We start from the raw sequence: 26,352 nt of genomic DNA, 5'->3' as shown, positions 1-26,352 counted from the left end.
GTACAATCACACTTCCATTCAGGGCATTACAACTAAAATATTATATTTTTTTTATTCTTGCAAATGACATGCAAAGTATCAGCTGCCTTATGTCTAATTATCTGCACACAGCTAGCTAGTTAGCATTAGCTACCCAGCTAACATGTCCGTGCTCTGGTTTTTCTAATGCAGAAAGTCTTTACATCTATTAGCCAGAATTAGCTCGCCACCTGCAGCCACAGTGATCCTCTGACGACTGTCACGCTTTTTATTGAGTAGTAATGAGTATTTCATGCATGTTGTGATCCTTCAACACATCACAAAAATACGACAAGTTAAAAAGATGGTGATGTTTGTTTGTGGTATTCTTTGTTTCTCTACAGCTGGTTACCAAAGTGGAGTAGGCATGTTTATTTTTATTTTATTTGTGAATGAAACGCTGTACCTCTTAAAAGCAACATTAAATTTCCACCAAATTTAAGATAAATGTGTACATAACTTTACCATATGGTGGCACTAAAGCAAGCTTCAATAAATAAACAATAAAATATAATTAATAAAGTGTGTTATCTATAGATACTTGGTATTCAGGTTCCTCTTGTTTATAATCCTCCTGACACAAATGCAGACGTGAATTATAATGAATTAACAAATCATTACAAGACAGATATTAGCATATTTCCTTTGCACACATGTGGGCATCATTCATTCAGGAGGATGCAGCCTGCCTGGATGATTCGACCCAGGGCAAATTTTTCCCGTGAAACCAAGAACATCTCGCGAGATTTCCGTCATGGCTAGCGGTAACTAGCTTACGGTGTCAACCACAGTGACACCGGTCGTGGTGATCCATCTACGATTGCCACTGCTGCACCAAGTCACAAAGGGGAAATTTAAAAAACCCTGCGCCCCCAGAGAGGTGCTGTCTGTTGTCTGGAAGCGCCCTCGCTGCCCTTCGGACTGTCTGTGGATTTCGTCCTTTAATCGGCCAGGTCAGTTTCACTCGTTAGCTCAGCAGCTCGCTAGCTGTCTTTCCGATTAGCTTGTCTGGCTAAGTGTATGCTAGCGGTAGTCATCACGGGAGGTGTCAACAGTATGAGCCTGATAGTATCGATATCCTAACTGTGCAGTGATCATTTCACTAATGAGAGCATGAGGAGGATATATTAACCAATCGACAAGCGAATAATTTAAAAGTACCAAACTGACACAAGTCTTTTGTGGTTTCTTGGTGAGCTAACGTTACAACCTTTCCAGCTAATGCTAACCGTCACCGCCAGTGAGACTGATGTGAAGTTAGCTAACAGCAAGTATGCTAGCTGCTGTTAGTAAACCGCCTAAGAAGCAGGTTGTTTGCTATGGTTGTTGCTGTCAGCAGTTTATTGTGCTGCTGTCAGCCACAGCGAGTAACGCTGAATGGTTCTTTTACACAGTCTGATTTGGTCACAACGTTAGTTAATCTCAGAGACGTGTTTATAAGAAGGTAGGAAGTGTAACATGTCAGAGATGTCACCGCGGTGCGAGAATACGGTGACATGTGACCCCTCCTGGGGACAGAGATGTTTTGTCAAACAAATAAATGATGGTTTAGGTTAAAAAAAAATTCTCATGCCATCGACAACACATTATTGAATCTGCCTTACTGTCGTAATACTTTTATAAAGTAAGTATTTTACTTTTAATTTGATCTGTGTTGGCATTTCTTCTTGTCTGGCTTTCACCATTTAATGCCAGGCAGAAGTGAATTATGATTTATACCAGAATAAAGCTCTGAACATTACCTGGTATAACATCTTTACTTTGAATCTGCCTGATTAAAGTGTTTCTGATAATGTCAGTAGAGCTTTGTGTTGTGGCAGGATGTTGTTCGTCTTTAAAAATGTCACTAGGAGCATCACTACAAGTGTCTACATGTTGTTTATATTGTGACTGTTAGTGTGCATCTCTGTTCAGTCGGAGCATACATGTGGAGGGTTTTTAGATACTGGATTATATTGGATTGTTCCTCTAGGAACCATCTAGCCGTATCCAGCCCCACTGTGGATCTTTAGCTCCTCAGACAGGACAGTGGCAGAGGCAGAGCCACCAGGGATCACACCGGCAGGCAGCAGGGCTCCATGAGTGCGACGGGGCAGCAGCAAGGGGGGGGCCTGCGTTCTCGCCAAGCCCTTGGCCGGGACAAGGACCCTGGGCAGGGCATGGGCATGGAGGCAGCCTGCTGGCTGGCCCCTGGAGTCCTGCGCAGGCTGATTGAGCTGCCCTCACCCCCCTTGTCTCGACACCAGCTCAAGAGGCTGGAGGAGCACAGGTAACACTGAGTCTGAAATGCTTTTAAATGTTTAGTGTTCGACACCTTACAATCATGAGATTTAGGAAAATATCAGGTTACTGTCATGAATTTTTTATGTAATATTTTCTGACCTTCCAAGAACACACTTTTGTATCTAAAAACAAATGATGCAAGTGTCCATTTAATGAGATATTTTACTAGTGGTAGACCTCTTAGTACTGTAACCATGGAAATGAACTGTAACCATGATGTGGTTCTTCATAAATCCCTCATGATCATGACTGTCGTCCATCGCTGCAGGTACCGCAGTGCTGGACGCTCCTTGCTGGAGCCTCTGATGCAGCGTTACTGGGAATGGTTGGTGGCCCGGGTTCCTTCATGGATTGCCCCCAACCTCATCACCATCATCGGCTTGGCCACCAATGTCTTCACCACCCTTGTCCTTGTCTACTATTGTCCAACTGCCACTGAACAAGTGAGTATCAAACTCTCATCTTTTTCCTTTGGACCACCTCCAGCCTTTGATATGCTCCGTATGAATGTGTGTGTGTGTGTTTTCAGGCTCCTCTCTGGGCGTACCTGTTGTGTGCGGTGGGTCTGTTTATCTATCAGTCATTGGACGCCATCGATGGGAAGCAGGCCAGACGCACCAACAGCAGCTCACCACTTGGTGAGCTGTTTGACCACGGCTGTGACTCCCTCTCCACCGGTCAGTTTATTCCCTGTGTGACATCCTCCATCCCGTCTCTGTTAGCCCGGGGCTCTGTTAACCCTGCGTGTGTCGTCGTGGTTGTCTCTGCAGTGTTTGTGGTGTTGGGCACCAGTATAGCAGTACAACTGGGAACCAACCCGGACTGGATGTTCTTCTGCTGCTTCGCGGGGATGTTCATGTTCTACTGTGCCCACTGGCAAACATACGTATCAGGAACGTTACGCTTTGGCATGTGAGTTAACAAGTGCTGCTTGTTTTTTTTTTGTTGATTAAGTTCAGCTATTACAGGAATGTCCTCAGCAGGTTTGAGTGTTTCTCACATCGCAGCATACCTGAATGTGTCAGTACTTCGGATGCTGAGCTGTGCTGAGCAAAACATTCCCTCTTTCATATTTAGGAAAGTATCATCAGTATTTCACGCTTTGCTAAACACAAAATCTTGTCCACAAAATTAGTGGAGTTCTGAGTCACCGAACGTGTTACTCACCTCCATTCATTCAAATGTCAAACAGGTGAATAGATGGTTTGAAGTTTGTTCTAGGGATGTCCCGATCCGATCACATGATCGGAAATCGGGCCCGATTACGTGATTTCAGACTCGATCGGAATCGGACATTACCTCCCGATCAGGACTCGGATATATACTTTTTAGGGCTGTCAAAGTTAACGCCTTCTGTGCAGGGTGGCTCTGTGTCTTGTAGTGCAGGGGTATGACAGCTGCTTTTGGTGCGACATGTCCTGGTTCGAGACCTCGATGTGCTGCGTGTGTGAAATCTCCCAGTGTGGCGGCACACGCACACACAGGCCTGTCGCGATAAACAATAAATCAATTAATTGCACGATAACTTTAAATGGGCTCGATACGTTTTTCGGCCGTGATAAATTACATTTGCGCGCTTGTTTGTTGTCCTCTCTCTCTCTCTCCCCCTCTCGCTGCCAAAGAGGCTGGATGACAAAAGGCGTCACTCTGGTGCGTCATAGCGTATAAAGTGTGCAAAGTCCGGCCGTCAGATTTAATATGGCCCGCGGCTTCTGTCTTAAAATGTGTCAAACCAACAGGTAGTTCTTATTTTTTTAACTCATTGTGTGACGTTTACGGGATGTTCTGAGCAGACCACGGTCAGCTCGCTGTCTGCGTCGCCACGGTGCGTCACAGCGCTGCAGGGCTTGGACGTTACAGCAACACAGAGCTGTGAAGCTGCACAACACTGGTTCAACACTTCCACACAATTCACCACAAGACTAAACATGCTCAGGAATACAACGTGCCATCAAAGAGAGTCCGCGTTGTACGAGTGAAGTCCTCTGCCTTCTTACTGGCGGCACTCGCGGCAGCGCCACCCAGTCTAGTCCTCTTGCCCAGTCCTCTTGTGCCATCTCTGCTATTTTATGTGTTTCTGTCTACATGGTGGCGTTTTTAAAATTCGCTGATGCGCATACACACACGCAAACGCGTGCGCACACAAACACATGTGCGGTAATAGGCCTACCACTACTCATAATAATAATATTAATACCATTAATAATAACAATAATAATAATAGTGTTGATAATTGGGGGCCTTTCCAATGTTAAATGTTCTTTAGAAATTAAAGTTTATTGATCTTTGAAAGGGTGTACTTGCATTATATGTCATTATCATTATGTTAGTTGAACATTGATTTGACAATATTATCGCTTATCGCAATAATTTCTCTTGGCAATTAATCGCCCAGCAAAATCTGTTATCGTGACAGGCCTACACACACACGGGTTTTGCCGCAATGAGTGCCTTTATAGAAAGTATCGGATCGGGACTCGGTATCGGCAGATACTCAAAATCAAATGACTCAGACTCGGACTCGAGGGCAAAAAAACCTGATCGGGACATCCCTAGTTTGTTCACTAAACTACAAAACTTGGATATGCTAGTTAATCTTTGAAGGTATTTCATGAGGTGGTAACAGTCGGAGGGGGTCTCGAGTAAATGTGAATGTGTTCTGTGTGTAGATTTGACATAACAGAGGTGCAGCTCTGTCTGGCAGGATTACAGATGCTCACAGCCACTGTGGGTCCCTGCCTGTGGAACGTCACGGTAAACCTCCTGGCTGCTGCCTGCATGGCTGCCTGCTGTCTGCTTCCACAATGACCTGCTTGGACTCATGGAGAGAAATTCATTCACTTCTCTTCTACTCAAAGCTGTAGTCAGTAAATGGGCTCTTCAGTAACAGCAGTTGTTTTTTTTAAAGTACTATTTAACAGAGCAAAAAACTTTTAGCACACCATTTTACCATAGTACTTTGATTTAACGGAGTGACCTGTTAAGCAGAGGCACTTGAGATTGAACATTTTGCGACACTTGTGAAAACGTGGTTGAACAGTAAATGTGAGAAGTATGTCTAAAGACACTTTTTTAACAACTGCCAAGACACTAGTGAATGATTTAGCCACGTCTGGAATTAAAGTTTCAGAGAAGACCGTCACTAGGGTCCACATGGTCAAGAAAAATTCCACTTCTACAAAAAAGACCTGTCCGAGCCAGACTGAAGTATGCTAGGACAAACCTGGAGAAAGATTACAGATACTAGGAGTGTGTCATTTGGTAAATGAAACAAAACTAGGCCGCTTTGGTCACAGAGATGTTGCCTTCATGTGCAGAAAGAAAGGAGAGACTGAGGCATATACCCAACAAAGGTTCCCACAGTCAAACACGGCGGTGGCAGTATAATGCTGTGGGGATTAAAGACTGTCTGAATATCTTATGAAAGAAAACCTAAAGGGAGCAGCAGCAAAACTGGGTTTGGTCGTTGTTTTTTCTTCCAGCATTACAATGACCCGAACCACACATCTGCTCTCGTGAAGAACTAGCTGAGATCCTCATAAGACGTCCCTCAAACTTGTTAAAAACTAACATCAACCCACTCCAGGCTGTTATCAAACAAAAAGGATCCATTATTGACTGTTAGCATCTTTGAATCTTTTATTTTAATATTAAATTAAATATTAAATTAAATCTAAAGCCTCTTGCACAGCTCTTTGAGAATCAGTAGAAACAAACATTAAAAAGTAAAGAAATAAAATACAGACCAGTTCAAACTAAGAAAAAACGATTCACTAAGGAAGCGACTGAGTGACACTGAGCCGGGAGGTGAAGGTCGCCGCCGATCGCGTCCGTCCTGCAGCTGCTGTTGCTGCTTTGTTGTCCAGAAGAAGCATCTTCATCTCCGTGTGTGTGTTGTGGAGGAAGGCTGCAGGATGACTGTGTGCTGGTAGCCATCACTAATCCTCACTGTAAACTCTGCTTTCTCCTCCCACTCAGCATTGATGTGACTGAGGTGCAAATCTTCATTATAATCATGTATTTGCTGGCCGCCGTGGGAGGATCTGCTTTTTGGCAGTCGCTGGTAATTCTGATCAGTTCTAATTCCTACAAAGTGACATCAATGAGAATAATGACATAATTATGTAATGTTTATGTTGGTAATTGACTGTTTTACTTAAAACATGTGCTTTCCCATTTAAATAGAAAAGTTAAATGTGCTCCCAAATACACTGTCTGTGAAGGACCAGGCCTTCTTTGACTCTGTTTGTGTTCTCATGTGTTCACACCTTGATTCCCAGATTCCGATCCTAAATGTCCAGATGAAAATGGTTCCTGCCATCTGTACATTTTTAGGAGCCATCTTCTCCTGCACCAACTACTTCAGAGTTATTTTTACAGGCGGTGTGGGCAAAAATGGATCCACAATAGCTGTAAGTTTTAAAACGTCCTCTGCTTTTTTTTTTATAGTAAACACTGTGGAGCTGTTCTGTAAACCTTCACTTTGTTGTCTTTTTGTTGTCTCTGTCCTCAGGGAACCAGCGTCCTCTCTCCCGTCTTACATATTGGCACAGTAATTATTCTGGCCATGATGATATACAAGAAGTCTGCTGTCCAGCTCTTTGAGAAACATCCGTGTCTTTATATCCTGGCGTTTGGCTTCGTCTCGGCCAAAATCACCAATAAATTAGTTGTAAGTCAGACATCGTTTTAGAACTAATGTGTTATCCTCTTTGTTTTTGTCTAAGTGGTAGAAATGTGAGCCCTTTCTCTTAAATGCTAACTGTATGTTTTTGTTGTTTTTTTTTTCAATTCACTCTATAGGTAGCACATATGACAAGAAGTGAGATGCATCTCCATGATTTAGCCTTCCTGGGACCAGGTCTACTGTTCCTGGATCAGTATTTCAATAGTTTTATTGACGAGTACCTGGTGCTTTGGATTGCACTGGTAAGTTTACACACACACACACACACACACAAAAACAAAGTCAATTTTTTAAAATTGTGATGAAGACATTGATGATGGCTGTCAAGATCCTGCACTATAGTTTGATGGTAGATTGTGTTGCCTGGAAACCCATTAACACCATGACATGAAGTCAAAATGTGAAACTATTGTTATTATTAAGTAGAACTGAACAGAAGTACCACAACCCTGGCCCATTTATCGAAGTACAATGGGAATTCAGTGCAAATGAATCAAATATCATGCACAAAATCCAACACCGTTTATTTGCTGAAGCAGGTTTATCCATCATATGAAGGTGAGGCGTCCTCTCGCCTTCATTCAAGATGTGTCCTCAACAGTAAGGAGGTCGCAAAATGGCAGTAAATCATAGCAGGTGGCACCGTAACACTCACCTGCTTCTACTTAAGTTACACACAGAAAAAACATATAAATCATTTAACTGATCAATTTCTGTGATCTTTGACATCCCTTCTCCTGACACGATCGTATTCTTCAGTCGGAGGTGTTGTTGTTGTTGTTGTTGTGTGTCATAAGTTCGTTCTCCTGCTGTTGAAGAGTGACTGGTTCTCTCTGTCTCTCTCCTGCAGATCATTTCCTTCTTTGACTTGGTGCGTTACTGTGTCAGTGTTTGCAACCAGATTGCCGGCCATCTTCACATTTTCGTTTTCAAAATCAAGCCTTGTTCAGTCCTCGGTTCAGCTCCGCACTGAGGACACGCCGGCCATAACTGACTCTGTTCCTTCCTGTTAGCCGCACTCATCTTTTCTTCCCTCTGTTTTCCACGTAGAGACGCAGGGGGGTGGGGGATGCGTGATGTAAAGTATGTGCTTCTGCCAACTGAATGTGAGGACAAATAATATATATATTAAGATACTGGAATATTACTGTCACTGTTTCTTTTTTTCACCGCTGCAGAGTTGAATTTGTTTCATCTTCTTCTCCAGTAATAAGAAATCTCCTTCTGACAAACTCATGGTTACACAGGAGAGTACAGGTGCTGCTCGCGCTGTTCAAGGAGAGAAACTTCAGTATGTTTTAACTGTTCGTGTGCAAGACAAAAAAAAACATGTTTAGGAAATGAATCGAACTCTTTGCTTTTCATGATTATAAGTTTTGTAATATTTGCATAACGTTACCTTTCTGCTGTTGTAAATACCAAACTGTTACAGTATCTGTGCTTTTCTTCTTAAGTTAAACATCCTCTAACATCATCTCCTGCACATTACGCAGCACTGCACGGCTGTTTTACATCAGCAACATCTGCTTTTGGAGGAAATTTTATTTAACATATCACAGAGTCCTTACTGTACTAACATGAAGAATAATCACTGCCAGTTGTTTCTCACTTATTAATATGCACTTGAGGTTTTTGTGCACTGTTCACGTCAGGGTGAAGGTTTTGTGTTTGTTTAATGAGTCATGTGATTGTTTGATAGTTCGGTTAATGCTCCATAGAATTGGGCTTTATGGGCGATTGGTAAGTAGTGACCGAAGGCAGAAGTAGATGAGCTGCATAGAGCGTATGTACGCAACAAGAGTTACACAACTCATCTGTTTCTGCCTTCACACACTCATCAGTCAGCCACAGTGAATAGATGGAGATGACAAAAAGAACTTATACTTTTTGATTTCAGCAAAGAATGTGTACACTCAGGTTTTTTCACATTTTCTAGTTGATGGTAACAACAATCAAAGCAGCACACACAGCTTCCTTAGCAGCAGTAATGTCTATTCATTGTCCACCTCATTGTCCACATATATGATGGAAACGACCCCAGAGCTGATGCTTTAGTCCTCCTCTCTCATCTGTTTTTTTCTCCATTGGTTCCTACAGATGATAGAAAAATGTATACTTAAAATAAAAGTATCAGGATATAGTGTTACATTTTAAAAAGGGTCAATCTTCCAAACTTAACAAGATTAAATGCAGCATTTATTTTAGGGTGTAGTTAGTTTGAGAGCTGGATTAATGCACATTTTGTGTCATGTGGGGACATGTCAGTGTGAATTGTTGCATTTATTTTTTTTATTGTGCATTATCTCACAAACAGGAAGTGGAGCATTTAATAAGAACATGTTGCTTTTTCCTGTGATGATGTATTCAGTATTAAAATCTGTTTTTTCCCCTCTAACAACACAAACCTGCTGCAGTAGAACAGGTGCAGGTCTGTGTGACTGTGCAGGAGATGAAGTCACATGATGACGTTTTTTTTTTTTTAAGGTGGTGACTGATGAATCAGATCAAAGTTAATAAAAGCCTGTTATTTGAAACACTCGTCTGCTTCCACAAAAAAAAAAAAAAATCCTCAAACGTAGTGTCCCGGCACCTCACTTTGAGGGCGTGTTTCATTGACGACTTGTTGTCCTTAACAGCAGATTTTAGTTTCATGCTTTGTGCCTGTTTGTTTATGTTTCATTGAAACGATCCATCTGCAGATAATATGCATGTTTAAAAATGATCTACAGTGCCAAGTGTTGACTGTAGTGAGAGTCATTGATGAACAATATCTTCACAACAGTGACAGTGTCTTAACTGGAGGACTTCTAATGGTGTCAACAATCTGGGATGCTCTGAACAGGAAGACAGCATACACAGTGTTAAAGGGCCAGTTCACCCAAATCACGCAAATGTTTGTGTCTCCTATAATACTGTACTGAGTTTATAATACGAGAATAAAGATGTGAATTTTAAGAACATTTTGTAAATAGAGAAATACCGAGATAAAAAAGCTTAAATTCTTGAATATAATTTTCTTTTTTTTCTTTTTCTGTGCTTTATGTTTGTTTTGTTAGTGTATGGATACTGAGACAGGGGAAATGTTGAATTTAAAAAAATAGAGACGAAATTTAATTATATGCAACTAAAGAATCAATTGTACAAAATACAATAATAGACTAAAAAAATAAGGTAATAAAATAATTTTTCAGACTTTTAGGCAGAATGATAAGACAGTGTTTAGGTGAGCTGAGGTACATTTGACAGAGTAAATGTGTCTAAATGAAGACATACTTCCTGCATTACATAAGTGTTGATTGCTCAGTCCTGAATGTCACATGTAGGATATATTCGTCTTTTTTTTGTCTGTTGTTTTTTTGTTATTAGAGAAAATGGACTGATCTGTGTGTGTAGTGTATATCCTGTTGTATATTTTGTACTATAACCGGAGAGTCTTTGTATAACCACTACCTGAAAAACTTTTCATAACGACAACAGCCGCAGCTTGTGTACAAATAGTTAAACGCTCTCATTGTTACCAGTAAACATTTGCCTTAAACACATTTGTTTGCATGAGTGTGTTGTCACTGTGTGTTTGTGTGTGTGTGTGTTTCTGCTTTTTGGAGGTTTGGGTGTAAAAGTTCTCGAACCCTCTGCCAAGCTCAGGTATTGCAACCCACCAGTGTGTTCTTAGACGTTCACCTGACAGTCTCTCCTTCACCTGCCAATGCAAATAAACTTCATACTCCCACCTGGAACCAGGTATCGACTGTGTCCTCTGTGGAAAAAGACTGATGGTATGTTTTTAAATGAAAGAAGCAGTTCTATTTTAAAACTCTTAGGTTACACTGTATGTTGTGTTGTTAAAATTAAGCCTAAATATGGTATGTTCCCAGCTCATATTCCCCTGAAATTACATGATTATAGGACATATATGATGTATGTAGTGGTAGTAGGCCCGTATGCCAGTGTTTAGATGTTTCAGAATAGCACAACATTCTGACTCGCTTTGATTTATTTACACAAAAGTGAAATAACTAGCAGAGGTACAAGCAGATTTTGCCATTCAGGACTCTGGGGAGACATCAGTATCAGCTGATAGTTTCATGCTGCCTGTGAGGCAAAACTCAGGACAACAATGCGCTCTCTCTGTGACAGACTGACGCATGCGCACTTCATCATGACAGTCAAGTACGCGGACGTTGTTAGTATTTCCAGTTAAAATTTTTTCATGAAGTTTTCGTCTAAACCGATGATTAGCGTCGTCTAACTGAGGTCTGAACGCCTCGTTTAGGACTTTAGATAAAACACCGAACTGTTTCTACTGTCGCAGGAAGGTCATGGTCGCTGGAGGACTCAAATAACGTGAGTGTCATTATGATGAAGCGGCTCTGGCTCCTTGTGACTGTTTGTAGTTACGTTTCCTCAATTTGTAGCTGTGTACTGTCAACAAATGTAGTTATTATTATTATTATTATAAGCTAAAACATCCCCTCAGTGTTGGAGAGTGGAAGCTGTTAAACGCAGCTAACGTTAGCTTGTGTTTTAATAATGTATATTAATATATTTACCTGTCTTTTTTTAGCATATTGATAAATATTTGTGTGGGTTTTATTTGTTCATGATCGTCTCTTTACAGTATTTTACGAGATTTGCAGCTTAGTTTATAGACTGTGTTAAATTCGTCAGTTTTTACAGTGGACTTTGGTTTATGATACTTTTCTACTGTTTCACTTTCTCCCTGAGAACATGTGAACTTACCTGTGTTACACTGTACCAGAGTTAAACCAACATAAATACCTGTGATATTAATTGTTGTTAAATAATTAATTCATTAAATGACAGATCAAACATCCACAGTTTCAAACATAGTTTCCCCTCTCACTGTTTATTGATATTGACTGTTTAGTGATGACACTTGAAAAGTGTTTTTAATTTTGTATGCGCCTCATAAAGGTTTCCTCCTCCTACCATGAACCACCGGTGAAAAGGATTGTACTTATTTATTCTTTTTCTGAAAACACTAAGACACAGCAAACTTGAAACTAACTAACAACAATTGACTCAGTCTGCAAAGAAAAGTATTTAGGGTTTGCAAACTAGTCTCACAAACCACGCTCACAGATTCACACTACACTCAGGTTTCACTTCCTCATTTTCAAAAGGCAGGTGTCTTAGTGTTCCCTTTTATCGTGGTTACGTGCTTTTAAATTCCTCTAAAGCTCAAACTGTTTTTTCCTGTTTGATATTCTTCGTAAAACAAAGTAAATGTTGACATCAGTCTGTAGAAATGAATCCATGCTGTTGTTTTTTTGTACAGGACAGAGTGAACCAGCAGCAGCACGCACACAGTGAGGAGCCATGTGGTGGTTCCAGCAGGGTCTCTGCTTCCTTCCTGCCGCTCTGGTCATCTGGACGGCAGCTTCCTTCGTCTTTGCTTACATCACAGCGGTGGTGCTGAGACACGTGGATCCTCTGGTGCCTTACATCAGGTCTGTCTGCTCATGTCCAGTTCACAGAAGCTGGTTTTCTTCTCAGCTGTAGCCGGCTAATCAAATTATTGCCATAACCTGTTTATCTGCTTAGCTCACACAGAGTCGTACAAGCAAGGGAGAAATTAGTTTAATGTTTTCACTTGTGTGTTACAGTGATACAGGAACGATGGCACCTGAGAGGTGTGTGTTCGGCATCATGTTGGATGTCTCAGCTTTTTTAGGTAACACGGTACACAGTTGTATATTGCATTTTTTTGGCAGTCATTAAACATCGCATGTGTATACATATATTCACACTGCAGTGCATGTACATAAAGATCATAATCATGACATCATGTTTTAGTTTGTTTATTGTCTCTGTATCTGATCTGATTTGTTATCAAACACACAAACAAACATCGGGCTCATCCTGTTTGTGTTCTGTTTGCAGGTATAGCGACTGTATATGTGCGCTACAAACAGGTGGAGGCGCTGACCAGTGACGAAGAGCTCAAACTCCACAGATTGAACCGCTTTGGTCTGGCGCTGGGCATCATCAGCTCCTTCGGGATGTGCGTGGTGGCCAACTTCCAGGTGATTACTGCTTGTCTGAGATCACTCTACACCTGTTGGGTGTCTCAGGTGTGGACTTTGACAGCAGTGTGTGTGTGTGTGTGTGTCTGTCTGAGCAGAAGACCACGCTGTTCTCCATGCACCTGGTGGGGGCGGTGTTGACCTTCGGGGTCGGGGCTCTCTACATCCTGGCTCAGACTTTTCTGTCATTCTACATGCAGCCTTACATTCACAGCAAGACCATCTACCTCATCCGGCTCGGCATCGGAGTCTGGACTCTGAGCAGCATCATCAGCAGTATCCTTAAAGCTGCCTGTAATCATGTTTACTCAGAGTAAACACGCTCGTGTCCTGAGTTATAAATGCTTAACAGCATGCCAGTGTTTGTATCATCAGTCATCATGTACAGCAGTCTGACGGGGGTGGACGTACCACGCAAACTACACTGGACCCCAGGAGAGACGGTCAGTAGTCCTCTGAGTGAGTTAAATGAGCTCTAACAGCCACAAAACTATTCACGTGTGTTCCTTTTCCTTCAGGGTTACACGCCTCACATCATCAGTACTGTGTCTGAATGGTCTCTGGCTTTCTCTTTCATCAGCTTCTTCCTCACCTACATCAGAGATTTTCAGGTACTTTGTCTTATTTCTACACCCACAGCCCATCTCAGAGTAAGCTCAGAGTCAGAAAGTGCTCGTTCTCTGATCATTTTGTTTGTTGTGTTTTGTTTTCTAAATGAAGAAAATACACTTGCGAGCAGAGGCAGACTTGCAGAGCAGTCACCTGTACGACTGGCCACACGGAGGCTTCGCAGTGTTACATCAGAACAAACGTGACGCGTCTGAGTCTTCTCCGCTGCTTTCAGGAGCCACGTGACCCGAGATTTAAACAAAATACTTTTACACCTATTTTAAGAGTTCTAACCACATTTTTAAGGCTTTTTATATTGAGCTGTAATGGTTTTTAAAGGGTCTGTGCACCCAAACATATCCTCCCTCCGGTGTTATTATGTAGTCAGACTTTTTTGGGGTTTGTGTCCCCACCTCAGTGCTGGACTGTGGAGCAGACATGTCTGAAATGCAAAGGAGAGATTAACCCTGAAAATCCAAATATGCTTCTGTCAATATTACTGCACTTTATATCAGTTCATATTTGAGCATATTTACTTACTTTTTTTTTTTAGTCCACCGGGGTCCAAAATAAAATTAATCAGAGCCAGCTGGTTGATAAAGAATACTCAGATCTGAGTTTAGCTGCATCACTGTTATTATTACACTGGTGTTTTGTATTTGTTCTTTTATTGTTGGTGGTGTAGAGCTGGTCCCACAATGATAGGAGAAAGATGCGCTAACTTCTGTGTGCCACTGGAATAATTGAAACTGTTAATTTCAGTTAATAATGACATGCTGTTTATGGCTATAATATTTATAGCTATAGCTATTACCTTTAAGTAATATTATATTATTACCTTTAAGGTTCCTCTAACTGAACTCATCCTGACTGACCTGTACTGTTTTCATCAGATGATGACAGTTCACCTCCTGGGGCTGATCTGACTAATCAACACTTAAAATATTATTATTATTATTATTATTATTAATAAAATATTTGGGTTTTACATTTTTGGCCTTTGCATTAGCTCATAGCTGTCGCTTTAGCTTCCACGTTAGCACCACCAGGCGCTGATCAGTGGAACACAGAGCTGAAGCTACATTAACTTGGACCAAACTATTTTTTGTTTTTATAAATCATTCAGAGAAAGGAACTATAATGTGTAACAGTATTATGCACATTTTGCTGGAGAAAACAGTACCATATGACATATTTCTTTCAGCCAATAAATTCACAATATATCTACAACTATATATCAATATTTAATTACATTTTAAAAAGCTGCTCAACATTGCAGTCCATGTTTATCTTCTGCACTGTCTGCTGGCATCTGCTGTACATTATTCTGTACATGATTAACTAATAAAGGTGTATTTGTAATGACGGTTATAAATTAATGATACAGACATTAGATTAAAACCTAATCAATGTTTTGTCATTATTTATCTATAGAGGCTTTCGAGCTTCCTTTAGCTCCTTGTTTTGGTTAATTTGAGAGCTGCAGACCAATCTAGAGCCTAAAGCAGAGTAAGTATTGGACACTAACCTTCACACACGTGTGTTTACTGTTAACGTGACAAACCCCTTTAACTGCAAAGTCAATAATATAAAATAAACCTGGTCAGCAAAACAAAAAGTTCAAAGTTGACTGTACAGCTACAAATGAAACTCTCACAGATGGAAGCAAATACATACATTTTAATTTCCTCATAAAATTATTACATCTCTATGCAAAGCAAACATCTGGTAAGATGTACCCCCCCCCCTTTCTCTTTAAGCTTTCTCTATTGCTGCTTGTAAATCAAAATAAAAGAGAGCGTCTCCCCAAAATCACAGAAACATCAACAAGCATCAACTTTGGCAAACTGATTTCACATTTTTCAGACATTTCATGACGAGCCATAGAAACCCTGATTATTCCCAAAATATATCCTTTACTGTTCCTCTGTTCGCACCGATAATCATGTGGCAATCAAAAATATAACCATTTTACAACACATTAGAGTTAATGTTTGACATATATACATGACAATAAATAATGACACAGATTAGAGAAGCAGCTTGGTCTATGTATTCAGTAAAATTAAAGTTAAATCTTTCCCATCCGATGCCGTTTAGTGAGTTTAGTGTTGTTAATGGCTGTTGAAGGGTCAGTTCACCGAAATATCATCACTTCTCTCTCCAGTTAGTTCTACCTCCACATAAATACAATAGAGAAGGGAATTAAGCTTTAGAAAAGTTCAGCATCTTTAGGAGGTCTGTGATGTCTGTTGTTTTTATGCTGAAAGATTGTTTTGTACAGATGCATTAGAGAAAAGACTGTGGATATTTACTGTGGAAAGACTTCTTTAAAATCTTTAAACTTATTTACATCCCTCTCACAGAGCTCTGTACCTATAGCCCTGCTTTTAAATGTCGCAGTTATTTGTGTGCTATTGTAACACGCAGATGTAAGCTCGATTTGTTGCTGTCTCTTCCCTAAATGATTTGGGGAAATCAGAAGTCAGAAATTGCCGATACTAAATTCAAAGTCTGTAATAATGAAATGTTGTGGTTGTGGTTGAACTGGCCCTTTAAAATTAATGAGTGAACAAGACGAAGAGCTGAAGCTGCAGGCGTGTGTCAGAACTTCAGTAGATACCAGACTAAGGGATGGCGTCCTGCTTCTGGGAGTGCTCCAGTGCTGTGCGGCCAGCTGCACACCCTCAGCTCTGTTTCCAATCATGATGAAGCTAGAAACACAAATTTCTAGACTCTGAGAAATAACTGAATTTCTTTAAATCTTATGTCTCTTTTATTTGGATGATGTTATTTTTTTTTTTTTTTGCTGCAGTACTACGAGTGACCACCGGTGCACGTTGGCTGCAAGACTGTTTCTAGCCTTCCTAAAACATCCATGTGCACGTCAAGCAAGTCAACACTAAACTCAAAACATTGCTCTAAAGTTCCCAGAATGCAGTGCAACAAGAGATTAATTACTGGTGACTGGGTGAACACACAAAGTGAGCAAACTCCCTCTGTTCCCAGTGCTTCTATATTCTCCTGTTGCCAGTTCCAATTATATTAATCAGTTGATTTAATTATTACAAATCAACTGACACACAGTGAACTGTGGTAATTTAGAGCCAAGTTTTTCAGGTGGCAATCAAGCCAAATGTCGCCTGCATGTAGCCTGGTAATCAATTAATCAATTAATCAATTCTCTTCAGTCTGACACCGTGTTCATGCTGCTTACTCAGACCCACCAGCTTTCAGCTGATACATCTGTGGCCATTTAAAGGTTGTTAGTCTTACTGTCAACCCTCTTTAGCACACTTAGGACGTTTTCTTGCTTTGGCACAAAAAAACAATGTGTTTTTATTCCTCCAACCAAGAGAAGGGTCACCAGCGGGCACAACAGCAGCTGTTTCAATCACTGATCTAGTCTGAGATGTGAGCAATTATTCTGAGCTCTGGGACTAGGCTAACTACCTTTTAAAAGACAGACAATTTGATTATATGTTCTTTAGTCGGTAGAGATTCGATTGCTGCTATGGCACGAGCACAGTACATCTGAGAGCTGCTGAGCATTTAGAGAAGGATGATCACCAAGTCATTTTTCAATCCCCTGACTTTGTCCCCATTTTCCTAATCTGAAGTCACGTATGCAGTGGTTTACTGTCTTCTGAGGATGCTGGGAGGACGATCAGACTGTGTTAAAAGGCATCAGTGAGCAGAGCCACAGGACAGCCAGGGAGTTCAGAAAACACCTCAGCTTCAAAGTTAAAAGGCCGACCCATCACAGATAATGTTCTGGCCTCGGCCGGGAAAAAGCTCCATCTGCCAGTATCGAGGGTCCGCATACACTGCACAGGTCAAAGGTCAGAGAGGACAACCGTCACTGATTATCAGGTGAAGATTTTACAGTGGTTATGTAATAATGATAATATATATAACAGGCTTTAGCACAGATTTTTTTGTCAATACAAAAAAACAAACAAATGTGCAGGTGTAGCAGATGTTACCCATGTCTCCTGATGTCAGCCACAAGTTGAAGGAGCTGCAGTGTTTCTGGCAGCGTTGAACTGGCAGAACTCGAACTGTCGGCAGACCTTCACCCACCACCAGCCAGCCCAGCACCCTGACACCCTGAAACACAGGCAACTGCTGATGAAAAGCCGCTGCACACTTTGTAAATAAATTACTGTACTCTTTCAGGGTATGGTGGTCTAGGCTAACCTTGCTCTGGGAGTTTGTGCTGTGGGTGACCAGGCAGCGTTGCAGGATGGTCCCAGCACTGTCCAGCAGGGGGCACAGCTCAGCCTTAGGAAAGAGCCATCTCAACACTTTCTCCCTGGTCCCATAGCTGAACCTCCTATTGAGACAAAAGCCAATTAAAGATATGTTTGCACTGTGACCTGAGTGTCCCATAAAGCCCTTTAAACATTCAACCATGACATTTACCAGAGCAGGGTGAAGTTGGCGGGTCCCTGAGGGAGGCCATGGTTGTGGTTTTGCAGGCCGTCATCCTCCTCCATTAGAATGGACATGGAGCCTGAGTGAGCCAAGTAGAGCTCCTCAAGCTGCTGTCGCTGGACACTGAGGGACACCCCGCCCTGCAGACAGCAGCATGGGCACTCAGACACCAGTTTGAGCAAATAGGTAAAAGAGTCATCACGTGATGACTTCCTCTGACTGTATTGACCTCTGACCTTTAACAAGACAAGCTGTGGCCCTCGTCGCAGAGTCACTGTCCCTCTAAGACTCTCTGGGACTTCCAGGACCGAGGTGATCTCTGCACATCCCGAACAGTTGACTAGACTTTGCCTGAGAGCGCCAGCACTCCACCACTCATGGAAACCTGCACCACACAAAAATAAACATGTTGTGTCTATTTTTTTTAAGATTACCAGTAATCTCTTGTTTGGAACGGATTGTGCTTCACACCTTGCAAGTTGTACTTCTTTGCAATTGGCAGGGAAAGCAGTCGGACGTGGCTGAGAGGGGATGACCAGTTGTAACATCCCAGATTGACAAAACCAAGCTGGGGGGCGTTCTGAGGGTAGGTGAAGGCCAGCACCACCACCAACAGGAAGCCCACTGCCACCACAAACTGCAAAGTAAACAAACACTTTACAACAGTAACACCAAGATTGTCTAGGAATACATTTGTGAAAATTGTTTTGAGTGAATAATCTCTGGAGTTTCCAGCAGTGTAACATTTGTGTTAGGATGCCTGACTTTGATAGTGGCTCTCAGGATGGGGAACTGCGGAGGTTCTCTTCGAGGCTCGTTTGTCTCCAGGACCTGCTTGATGAACCTCTCGATCTCCCTCTCCGACATGCCATAGCGGTAGCCCGACTGACGGAGGATATCAATGCTCTCAGACAGTTTGTCGTAGATACACGGCTCACTCATCGTCGTTCCCATGACGATAACAGTGACGGCGGCTTCTTGGTTAAAAAACGTTGTGGTCTTCAGCTGCTGCAGTTTCCTGAGAGCATGGTGTCACCTGTGAAGTTGTCCAGTATGTTATGAAGGCACCAGCAATTACTCATAGCATGATTAGTAGTAGTCATAGTAGTAGTAGTAAATTTCTCAGACAACTGACCATAGATTTCTCTTGCAAAGGAAATTAATAATGAGAAATTTACTGCGGCTCCCCCAAATAACTCTTAGATAAAAGGAAATTAATATTGTTTTCTCCAAAATATTTAGCTAGGAACTTTGTTCAGTCTTTACTCTGACAGTGTTGCATGATGACTTCACACAACAGTATGCATGATCAGTCTGCATACAGTAACAATTCTGTGTTTTCTTTTTGAGTCATTGCCAGTGTGTAGATTGGGTTTCACAGACAGAGCTAATGGCGGATGTGTATATAAACTACTCGCTACAGAAAACTTGTTTTAGCTCATCTTTTGAGAACTGCCATCAGTTCAGCTGCTACACTCGCGTTACAAACGTATAATACAGTTATAAATACAAGATAACACGACATTAACCAACGACATCTTTAGCTGACATAAATGATCGGTTTGATGGCGTTAGTATAATTGTGAAGACATAACCGAAAAGCAGCAGTCAACGTCTCCACGACAGTACATTAACACACTGACAGGTTAGCTAACAGGTTAGCAACTCATGTAACACTTTAACCTCACGACCAGAAACAAACTGAAGTCCTCACCTCAAAGTGAGATCCACCGTCGGAGTAACGACTTCTTCATTTCTCACGTTATATTTAAAAAGAAATTGGCTTGTCAGCTAGCAGGGCATGGCTACCAACGGCTTCTACTTCTTCTTTAACGCTTGTTTACGGTTGAGAAAAAAACAACAAAATGACGCTTTACCGCCCCCCTCTGGTAAGGAGGCATTTACTGGTGGGCCTTGTTGCTGTTACAGTGGGGTGTTTGTACGGTGCTGCCCTTAGAACAGAAATTGGAGTAAGTAGTAGATACACAGACTGATTTTATCGTAGTTCTAAATTGAATGCTTGGTTTGAAATTAAATTATTGACTTACATTTAGCAAAAACTGTGACGAAAACAATCCATACGCATGACTTCCAAGACAGAGTTGTGCGTATTTACGCACATGGCACAACATGGACCCCAATTTCATACATTATGTTCCGATGTGAATGTCATATTCATGTTTTGAAGCCTCTTATAGTGTACATATTACACTATTTATAAAACACTATTTGTTTGACGATTAACAGTAAATTTAAGTCGAAAGTCGAAATAACTGAAGGGTTGAAACCATGTTTCATAAACTCGTGTTTACAGCCAATCAGAAGACGACAAAAGCCAACATCACAACCAAAACAAATCAGACTGGCCAATGAGAGCGCAGACTGTCCACAGGAAGTCCCGCCCATTATTTCCGTTTCTTGTGCAACCATGAAACAGCATCGACACCAACATGCGTCAAGCTTGAAACAGTTACAGAGTGATCAAACACAACTTCAAATTAAAATTACCTAATGTTTAAACATTATTATAAATAGAAAAATATAAATTGAATCATTAGAGCAAATGTTAATATTATAAGAATAATGGAATTATTTATACATACATGCTATGTTTTCTTGTTTATTGATGAATAATTCTGTCTGATTGCTACAAATCTTTTTATTTTGAAAATCTGTAGCGGAAGTATTGGTTGTTTGTTTGAACAATGACATTGACCGGCGCTGCTGAAACCTGGATGTAACCTGGATGTGACTGACAGGCGGCAACGCTTCTCAGCACAAACCAAACTTCACCTAGAACCGCCGTTCATCAAGTCCATGTGTTTTATTCAGTTTTACGGACAGGCAGTAGCAGCTTAAACTGGTTATATCCTGCTCGCGCAGCTGTTTTGATTGTGATCAACGTAGTTTTTGTTGACAGAGGTCAGCAGGTCTCCCAGCTGTAATCAGTCCGCGAGTAGATGCTTTCCCCGGGAAGGACCGTGTCCTCCCGGCTGCTGAGGCCCGCCTCGTGGCTTCATGTTCGGCTGGGTTCTGACCGGACACTCGCCAGCGCCATGCAGAAAGGTAACAGCAGCCCGGATTGAACGGGTCTGTTTATCCGAGAGGAGCTAGCATGAAGCTAATCCCAAAGTGACGCAGTTTAGGAAGGCAACATGAAACTTTACAAAACCTTTAAACAGACGTTAATTAAATATGTAAAGTTATTGTCTGTAAGATAATTGCAAAATCTGCAAAATCTGTAAAAACATACCACATCTCTCACTTAAATAACCGAAAACTGAAAATAACAGAACTTGGTCGCCTTGGTGTTTTAGTCCTCTTCGTTTTAAATGAATTGATTTAGTGTTCTCAGTTATCAATGTTTCTGTATGGGATGGCTGAAGGTGTTACACATACGGAAGTTCAAACCCAAGCTGCCTGGATAAATTCAGTTAATTATATCATCAGAAATCACAATAATTCTACTGGTCTTCCATCCTCTTTTATGTTTGTGAAGCAGATAATGAATTACATCCCATGTAATTTTAAAAGCTTCTTAAATATCTGTAAACTCTGTTTTGTGCTGCAGAGCTGATCAAGAAAAAGGTACTGGAGAAAGATGAGCTTCGTCCCCTCTACATGGACTTCCAGGCCACCACTCCAATGGTGACTTCCTCCAGCCGTGTTGTCATAGTTGCAGTTTTTTTTGCCTGCTGATGTCAGAGGGATTCATACTTAGCACTAGTTTTATCTGTGTGTTTAGGACCCTCGTGTGCTGGATGCCATGTTGCCGTTCCAGGTGAATTACTACGGTAACCCTCACTCCAGAACACATGCATATGGCTGGGAGAGTGAGAGTGCCATGGAGACTGCAAGAAAGGTAGAGAGATACTCTATTTGTGCAGAGAGAGCATTGACGTGAAAAACTTCATCTTGCAGTGTGACATGTGATGTTTTTTGCTCCCTCTCTGTGCAGCAAGTGGCAGATTTGATCGGTGCTGATCCTAGGGAGATCATTTTCACCAGCGGAGCCACTGAGTCCAACAATATGGCCATCAAGGTCAGTTCTGCTCCTGCTCACACACACACACACACACACACACACATCTCTGTCACTACTCCTATCGTGTGTTGAGTGTGAGTGTGCATGGGCTTTTTCTGTTGTCTCTGCAGACTTGTATTGTTAAGTATATGGACAAACAAGAACACAATAACTCCCCTCCATCTCCTGCAGGGCGTGGCGAGGTTCTACCAGGCCAAAAAGCGTCATGTGATCACCACGCAGATTGAACATAAATGTGTACTGGACTCATGTAGGATTCTGGAGTCTGAGGGATTCAGCATTACCTACCTGCCGGTCCAGAAGAATGGACTGATTGACCTGGAGGTACGCATGTACTCATTCAGCATGCACACACAGACACAGTACAAACTTTTTACTGTATGCACTAAAAATATGTGTGTTTAGCTTTTCGAGGCCTCCATCCGTCCTGACACCTCACTGGTGTCGGTGATGACCGTCAACAATGAGATTGGAGTCAAACAGCCCATCATGGAGATCGGTAACTACTGCAACACAAAAATACACATTGTTTATTTATTTATTTGATTCGACCAAGTTGAGCTTTACTCTTCCTGTGCACAGGTCAGATTTGTCGCTCTAAAGGAATTTTCCTCCACACCGATGCTGCTCAGGCTGTCGGAAAGATTCCCATCAATGTCTCTGACTGGAAGATTGATCTGATGTCCATCAGTGCTCACAAGATTTACGGACCCAAAGGTTGGTGGCATGAGAAGCAGGCACAGTTCAGAGTTCTGTACAACATTGCTAATGTTTTTGTTAAATAGTCCTAGCAGCAGTGTGTTTAGACGTATAGAAGTTAGATGGCCATTGAGTCCATTTGTTTGTGTGCACAGGCGTGGGCGCCTTGTATGTGCGCCGCAGGCCACGGGTTCGTATGGAGCCGCTCCAGAGCGGCGGTGGGCAGGAGAGGGGGCTGCGCTCTGGCACTGTCCCCACTCCACTGGCTGTCGGGATGGGAGCAGCATGCAGCATCGCCCAGAAGGAAATGGAGGTAAAATCATCACATTGAGACTCAACTTAAGACTCAACAAACCCACACAGCTGCCCTGGACTTTAACATGTTTGTCTTTGTAGTATGATCATCACAGAGTGTCCATGCTGGCTCACCGTCTCATTCAGAAGATCATGTCTGAGATTCCTGACGTCATCATGAATGGAGATGCAGAACAACGCTACCCAGGTAAGAATCCTGCTATTTAGTCTTTACATCTTAATGCTTGTGTTGGAACTCTGTATTAGATGGTCTGTTCTGATCGTGTGTGTGTTTTCAGGCTGTATCAATCTTTCCTTCGCCTATGTGGAGGGAGAGAGTCTACTGATGGCACTGAAGGATGTCGCCCTGTCATCTGGGAGGTCAGACATAAACGTTGACTTTTAAATTACATTACTTTATGTTTGTACACCTGTAGTGATGAATGAATATCTGTTTGTGTTTGCACAGTGCATGTACATCAGCGTCTCTGGAGCCGTCATATGTCCTCAGAGCAATTGGAGCAGATGAAGACCTGGCGCACTCTTCCATCAGGTACAATCATGTGTCCTTCATTATTCTGATAGCAATGCTGCTAATAATCATTAATACTGACTTTGATTGGAGTCTGGATTATTATCATCATGTTGCTAAAAGTTCTGATTCTAATGATGATCTGTTAGGATTATATTTAGAATTATATGGATGGATGATACTCCTGCGTACAATAAAACAGTGATTCTGGCTCAGTGATGTATGTAATTGTAAAATAATTATAAGCTTTATATTTATTTATTTACGTATTTATTTATAGGTTATGTGATAGGGACAGATACAGTAAACATAGATCTTCTTCACAAAATAATCCAATGTCTGGATCACAGTGTTTATACCCAAGGCCTAATTCGCAACAGCTGTCCCTAGATGTGCTTTTGACAGTGTTTAATTTAATGAATAATAACGATGTAAAGATGTCCAGAAACCAATTAGCACTGATTAAAAAGTTTAAATATGCAGATATGCACACACACGCACGTAGCTGCTCTCATACGTCTGAAGTCCTCTGTGGGTTTTGCAACTTCACTTCATCACACAGTGATGTCACAGCAGCGATGCATTGAGATGAAGACGTATGTTATTTTTGTGTCAGCAGACTGTCTTCATTTAAACATCAGCAGTTTCAGTGGATTCTTATTCAGCCTTTAATGCTTTAATGTCCTCTTGGGTTTGTTTGTGTTTTAGGTTTGGTATTGGCAGATTCACCACTGAGGAAGAGGTGGACTACACAGCAGAGAAGTGCATCCAGCAGGTCCGCAGGCTCAGAGAGATGAGGTGAGTACACCTGGATTTTAACTGCGGACATGTATTGGAACATATGTCATCTTGCGCTTTTCTATAACAACAAAATAGCTGAGTCACAGCATAGTCTGTGAATGTAGGAAATGTCTGAAAAATAAATCAGGACAGGTTGCACACAATGGTTTGGAAGTAAAAAAACAAACCCAAACTGTCACAAGACTGACTTCCTTTTTTCCGATCTGCTGTGTGTACTTTAATTGTTTGCACATAGTTTTTCTTTGTGATATGGGGAACATAGTGAATACCTGTGGACTGCTTACCAAACAGTTATTAGTCCTTTTTATGTGGAAAATATGAAATGTTTGCAACAGTCACAGTACACTTGGCTACATGAAAGTTTTTTTTATTTATATTGCTTATGTGTTGTGTAACAGCCAATAACCTGCCTCCCTCCCTCCCTCCCTCTTTCTTTCTGCCTGTCTGTCAGTCCTCTGTGGGAGATGGTCCAGGAAGGCATCGACCTGAAGAGCATCAAGTGGACACAGCACTAGACACCCCTCACTTCCTGTTCACTTCCTAGCTGCCAGTGACGATGATTGTTCCCGTAGAATATTGGAAATGGACCAGCTTTTTCTTCCTGTACCTAAACACGCACAAACTTCCTGTCCAACTTGAAGTCCATTTATAGTTTAAGGCACCTTGAGTTACTGTGTCAGGAGATGTTGCTCAGAAAGTTGTCAGACATGAAGAAAATACTACTGGTTGTATTTAATCAGTCAGCTTCTACATCTTGAGTGTAGAGAGCCTTGCAGTTTCGGTCACTCTGAGATGTAAATTTATAGTCCAGAGAATGTTGCAACCAAAGACTGAATTGTTTGATCCATGTTCACACAGGCTGACTGCTGCAGCAAACCAACCAATAAGGATATGACAGCAGAAAATATCAGCCAGGGCAATATGCTGTATTTTTGAGTGAAGTTACAGAGGAAAAAAAAATGCACAAAATCTAAATGATGTGAGGGGAAGGAAATCTGACTAAAAAGAATGGTGTCTCCCCTGCTTTTTAACACATCACAGTGCTGAATTCAGTATGTACCTGGACCACGTTCAGTGAACATAATTTGATACTGAAATAAACATTCTATTAGTGGCGTCACACACATTGAGACATGCAGTAAACCAGCTTTGTGGCAGAGCTTATCAGCACTTTTTCAGTTTTTTGGGGGGGTTAAGTCACCTATTACAGTTCATGTCTCCCACACTGTTTACAGGTTACAAACTCCCCTCTGTCTCTCGTCAGGCTTTTTCCTCACGTCAGTGTACACAGTGTATCACCACCAGCTCTCAGTGAGATATCTAGCCAAACAGTGTTAGCAGCAGTGATCATTATTCTGTGATTCATTATGGAACACTCTACAAGACTGCAGACATCATTTCATCACAACTGCTTTGTTCAAGAGTTTAAAAATGGCTTCTGTCCGGTCATTGTCTGATCACAAAACAATAAAAAAATTCTTTGTTGATGAAATCAGGTCTTTGTGACCACCCCATCTGCAAAGAATTTGAAGCCTTGTGTTGTGTTCCTGGATGTAGTCTGAGCCTCAAAATGTCATATTTATAAGAATACTGCTTCTACTGTCTTCTTCTGTTACTTATCAATACCATATACACATACGTGTCCAATAAATTGCTGCTTCATGATTATGCAATCTATATTAATACGTTTCTACTTCTGTGTTCTTCTAAAAAATTATCACAAGCCATCTTATCATGACCTGAAAAATATTTGATATTTGATACAGATGCTATGTGTTTTTGTTTTTGTTTTGTCGTTTATGATTTATTGTGTTATATACGTACAGTATATCTGCAGGATTCGAACAGATCCATCTTATATAGTTTATAACATATAGAGTTTTTGCATCCTGACTGCTTG

At 41.4% G+C, this 26,352-nt stretch overlaps 4 protein-coding genes across 6 annotated transcripts; 3 read left to right on the top strand and 1 right to left on the bottom strand.

Annotated features, from left to right (window-relative positions):
* The first annotated feature begins 775 nt into the window (after positions 1-775).
* cept1b (choline/ethanolamine phosphotransferase 1b) lies at positions 776-9,995 on the top strand. 2 transcript variants are annotated; one of them, XM_028405275.1, is made up of 10 exons: positions 776-971; positions 1,991-2,287; positions 2,570-2,744; positions 2,831-2,978; positions 3,072-3,213; positions 6,280-6,364; positions 6,582-6,713; positions 6,815-6,973; positions 7,105-7,230; positions 7,839-9,995. In XM_028405275.1, the coding sequence occupies exons 2-10, from the start codon at positions 2,097-2,099 to the stop codon at positions 7,959-7,961; spliced, it is 1,281 nt and encodes a 426-aa protein (XP_028261076.1). In that variant the 5' UTR covers positions 776-971; positions 1,991-2,096; the 3' UTR covers positions 7,962-9,995. The 2 variants fall into 2 exon arrangements, with proteins under 2 accessions (XP_028261076.1, XP_028261077.1); XM_028405276.1 differs by lacking the exon at positions 6,280-6,364 and adding an exon at positions 4,971-5,055.
* Positions 9,996-11,137: 1,142 nt separating this feature from the next.
* Positions 11,138-15,291, top strand: dram2b (DNA-damage regulated autophagy modulator 2b). Its single transcript, XM_028405280.1, has 8 exons — positions 11,138-11,332; positions 12,288-12,459; positions 12,616-12,683; positions 12,893-13,035; positions 13,134-13,311; positions 13,396-13,478; positions 13,554-13,646; positions 13,756-15,291. The coding sequence occupies exons 2-8, from the start codon at positions 12,329-12,331 to the stop codon at positions 13,888-13,890; spliced, it is 831 nt and encodes a 276-aa protein (XP_028261081.1). The 5' UTR covers positions 11,138-11,332; positions 12,288-12,328; the 3' UTR covers positions 13,891-15,291.
* A 13-nt stretch (positions 15,292-15,304) lies between these two features.
* c5h6orf89 (chromosome 5 C6orf89 homolog) lies at positions 15,305-20,389 on the bottom strand. 2 transcript variants are annotated; one of them, XM_028405277.1, is made up of 9 exons: positions 20,130-20,389; positions 19,796-20,033; positions 18,847-19,117; positions 18,553-18,718; positions 18,318-18,466; positions 18,070-18,221; positions 17,845-17,980; positions 17,631-17,754; positions 15,305-17,471 (listed from the first exon to the last, which is right to left on the bottom strand). In XM_028405277.1, exons 3-9 carry the CDS (start codon positions 19,033-19,035, stop codon positions 17,389-17,391), a joined length of 999 nt encoding a protein of 332 aa, XP_028261078.1. In that variant the 5' UTR covers positions 19,036-19,117; positions 19,796-20,033; positions 20,130-20,389; the 3' UTR covers positions 15,305-17,388. The 2 variants fall into 2 exon arrangements, with proteins under 2 accessions (XP_028261078.1, XP_028261080.1); XM_028405279.1 differs by having other exon boundaries at positions 19,796-20,028.
* A 404-nt stretch (positions 20,390-20,793) lies between these two features.
* nfs1 (NFS1 cysteine desulfurase) lies at positions 20,794-26,135 on the top strand. The gene is made up of 13 exons (XM_028405274.1): positions 20,794-21,147; positions 21,653-21,729; positions 21,827-21,943; positions 22,040-22,123; positions 22,298-22,450; positions 22,532-22,625; positions 22,709-22,843; positions 22,981-23,138; positions 23,222-23,327; positions 23,419-23,500; positions 23,589-23,672; positions 24,360-24,449; positions 24,904-26,135. The coding sequence occupies exons 1-13, from the start codon at positions 21,042-21,044 to the stop codon at positions 24,965-24,967; spliced, it is 1,350 nt and encodes a 449-aa protein (XP_028261075.1). The 5' UTR covers positions 20,794-21,041; the 3' UTR covers positions 24,968-26,135.
* The last annotated feature ends 217 nt before the right edge of the window (positions 26,136-26,352 follow it).

Source organism: Parambassis ranga, chromosome 5 (assembly GCF_900634625.1).
Source record: "Parambassis ranga chromosome 5, fParRan2.1, whole genome shotgun sequence".
NCBI lineage: Eukaryota > Metazoa > Chordata > Actinopteri > Ambassidae > Parambassis > Parambassis ranga.
The sequence above is the reverse complement of the archived record's forward strand: the minus strand, read 5'-3'. Positions and strand labels throughout refer to the sequence as shown.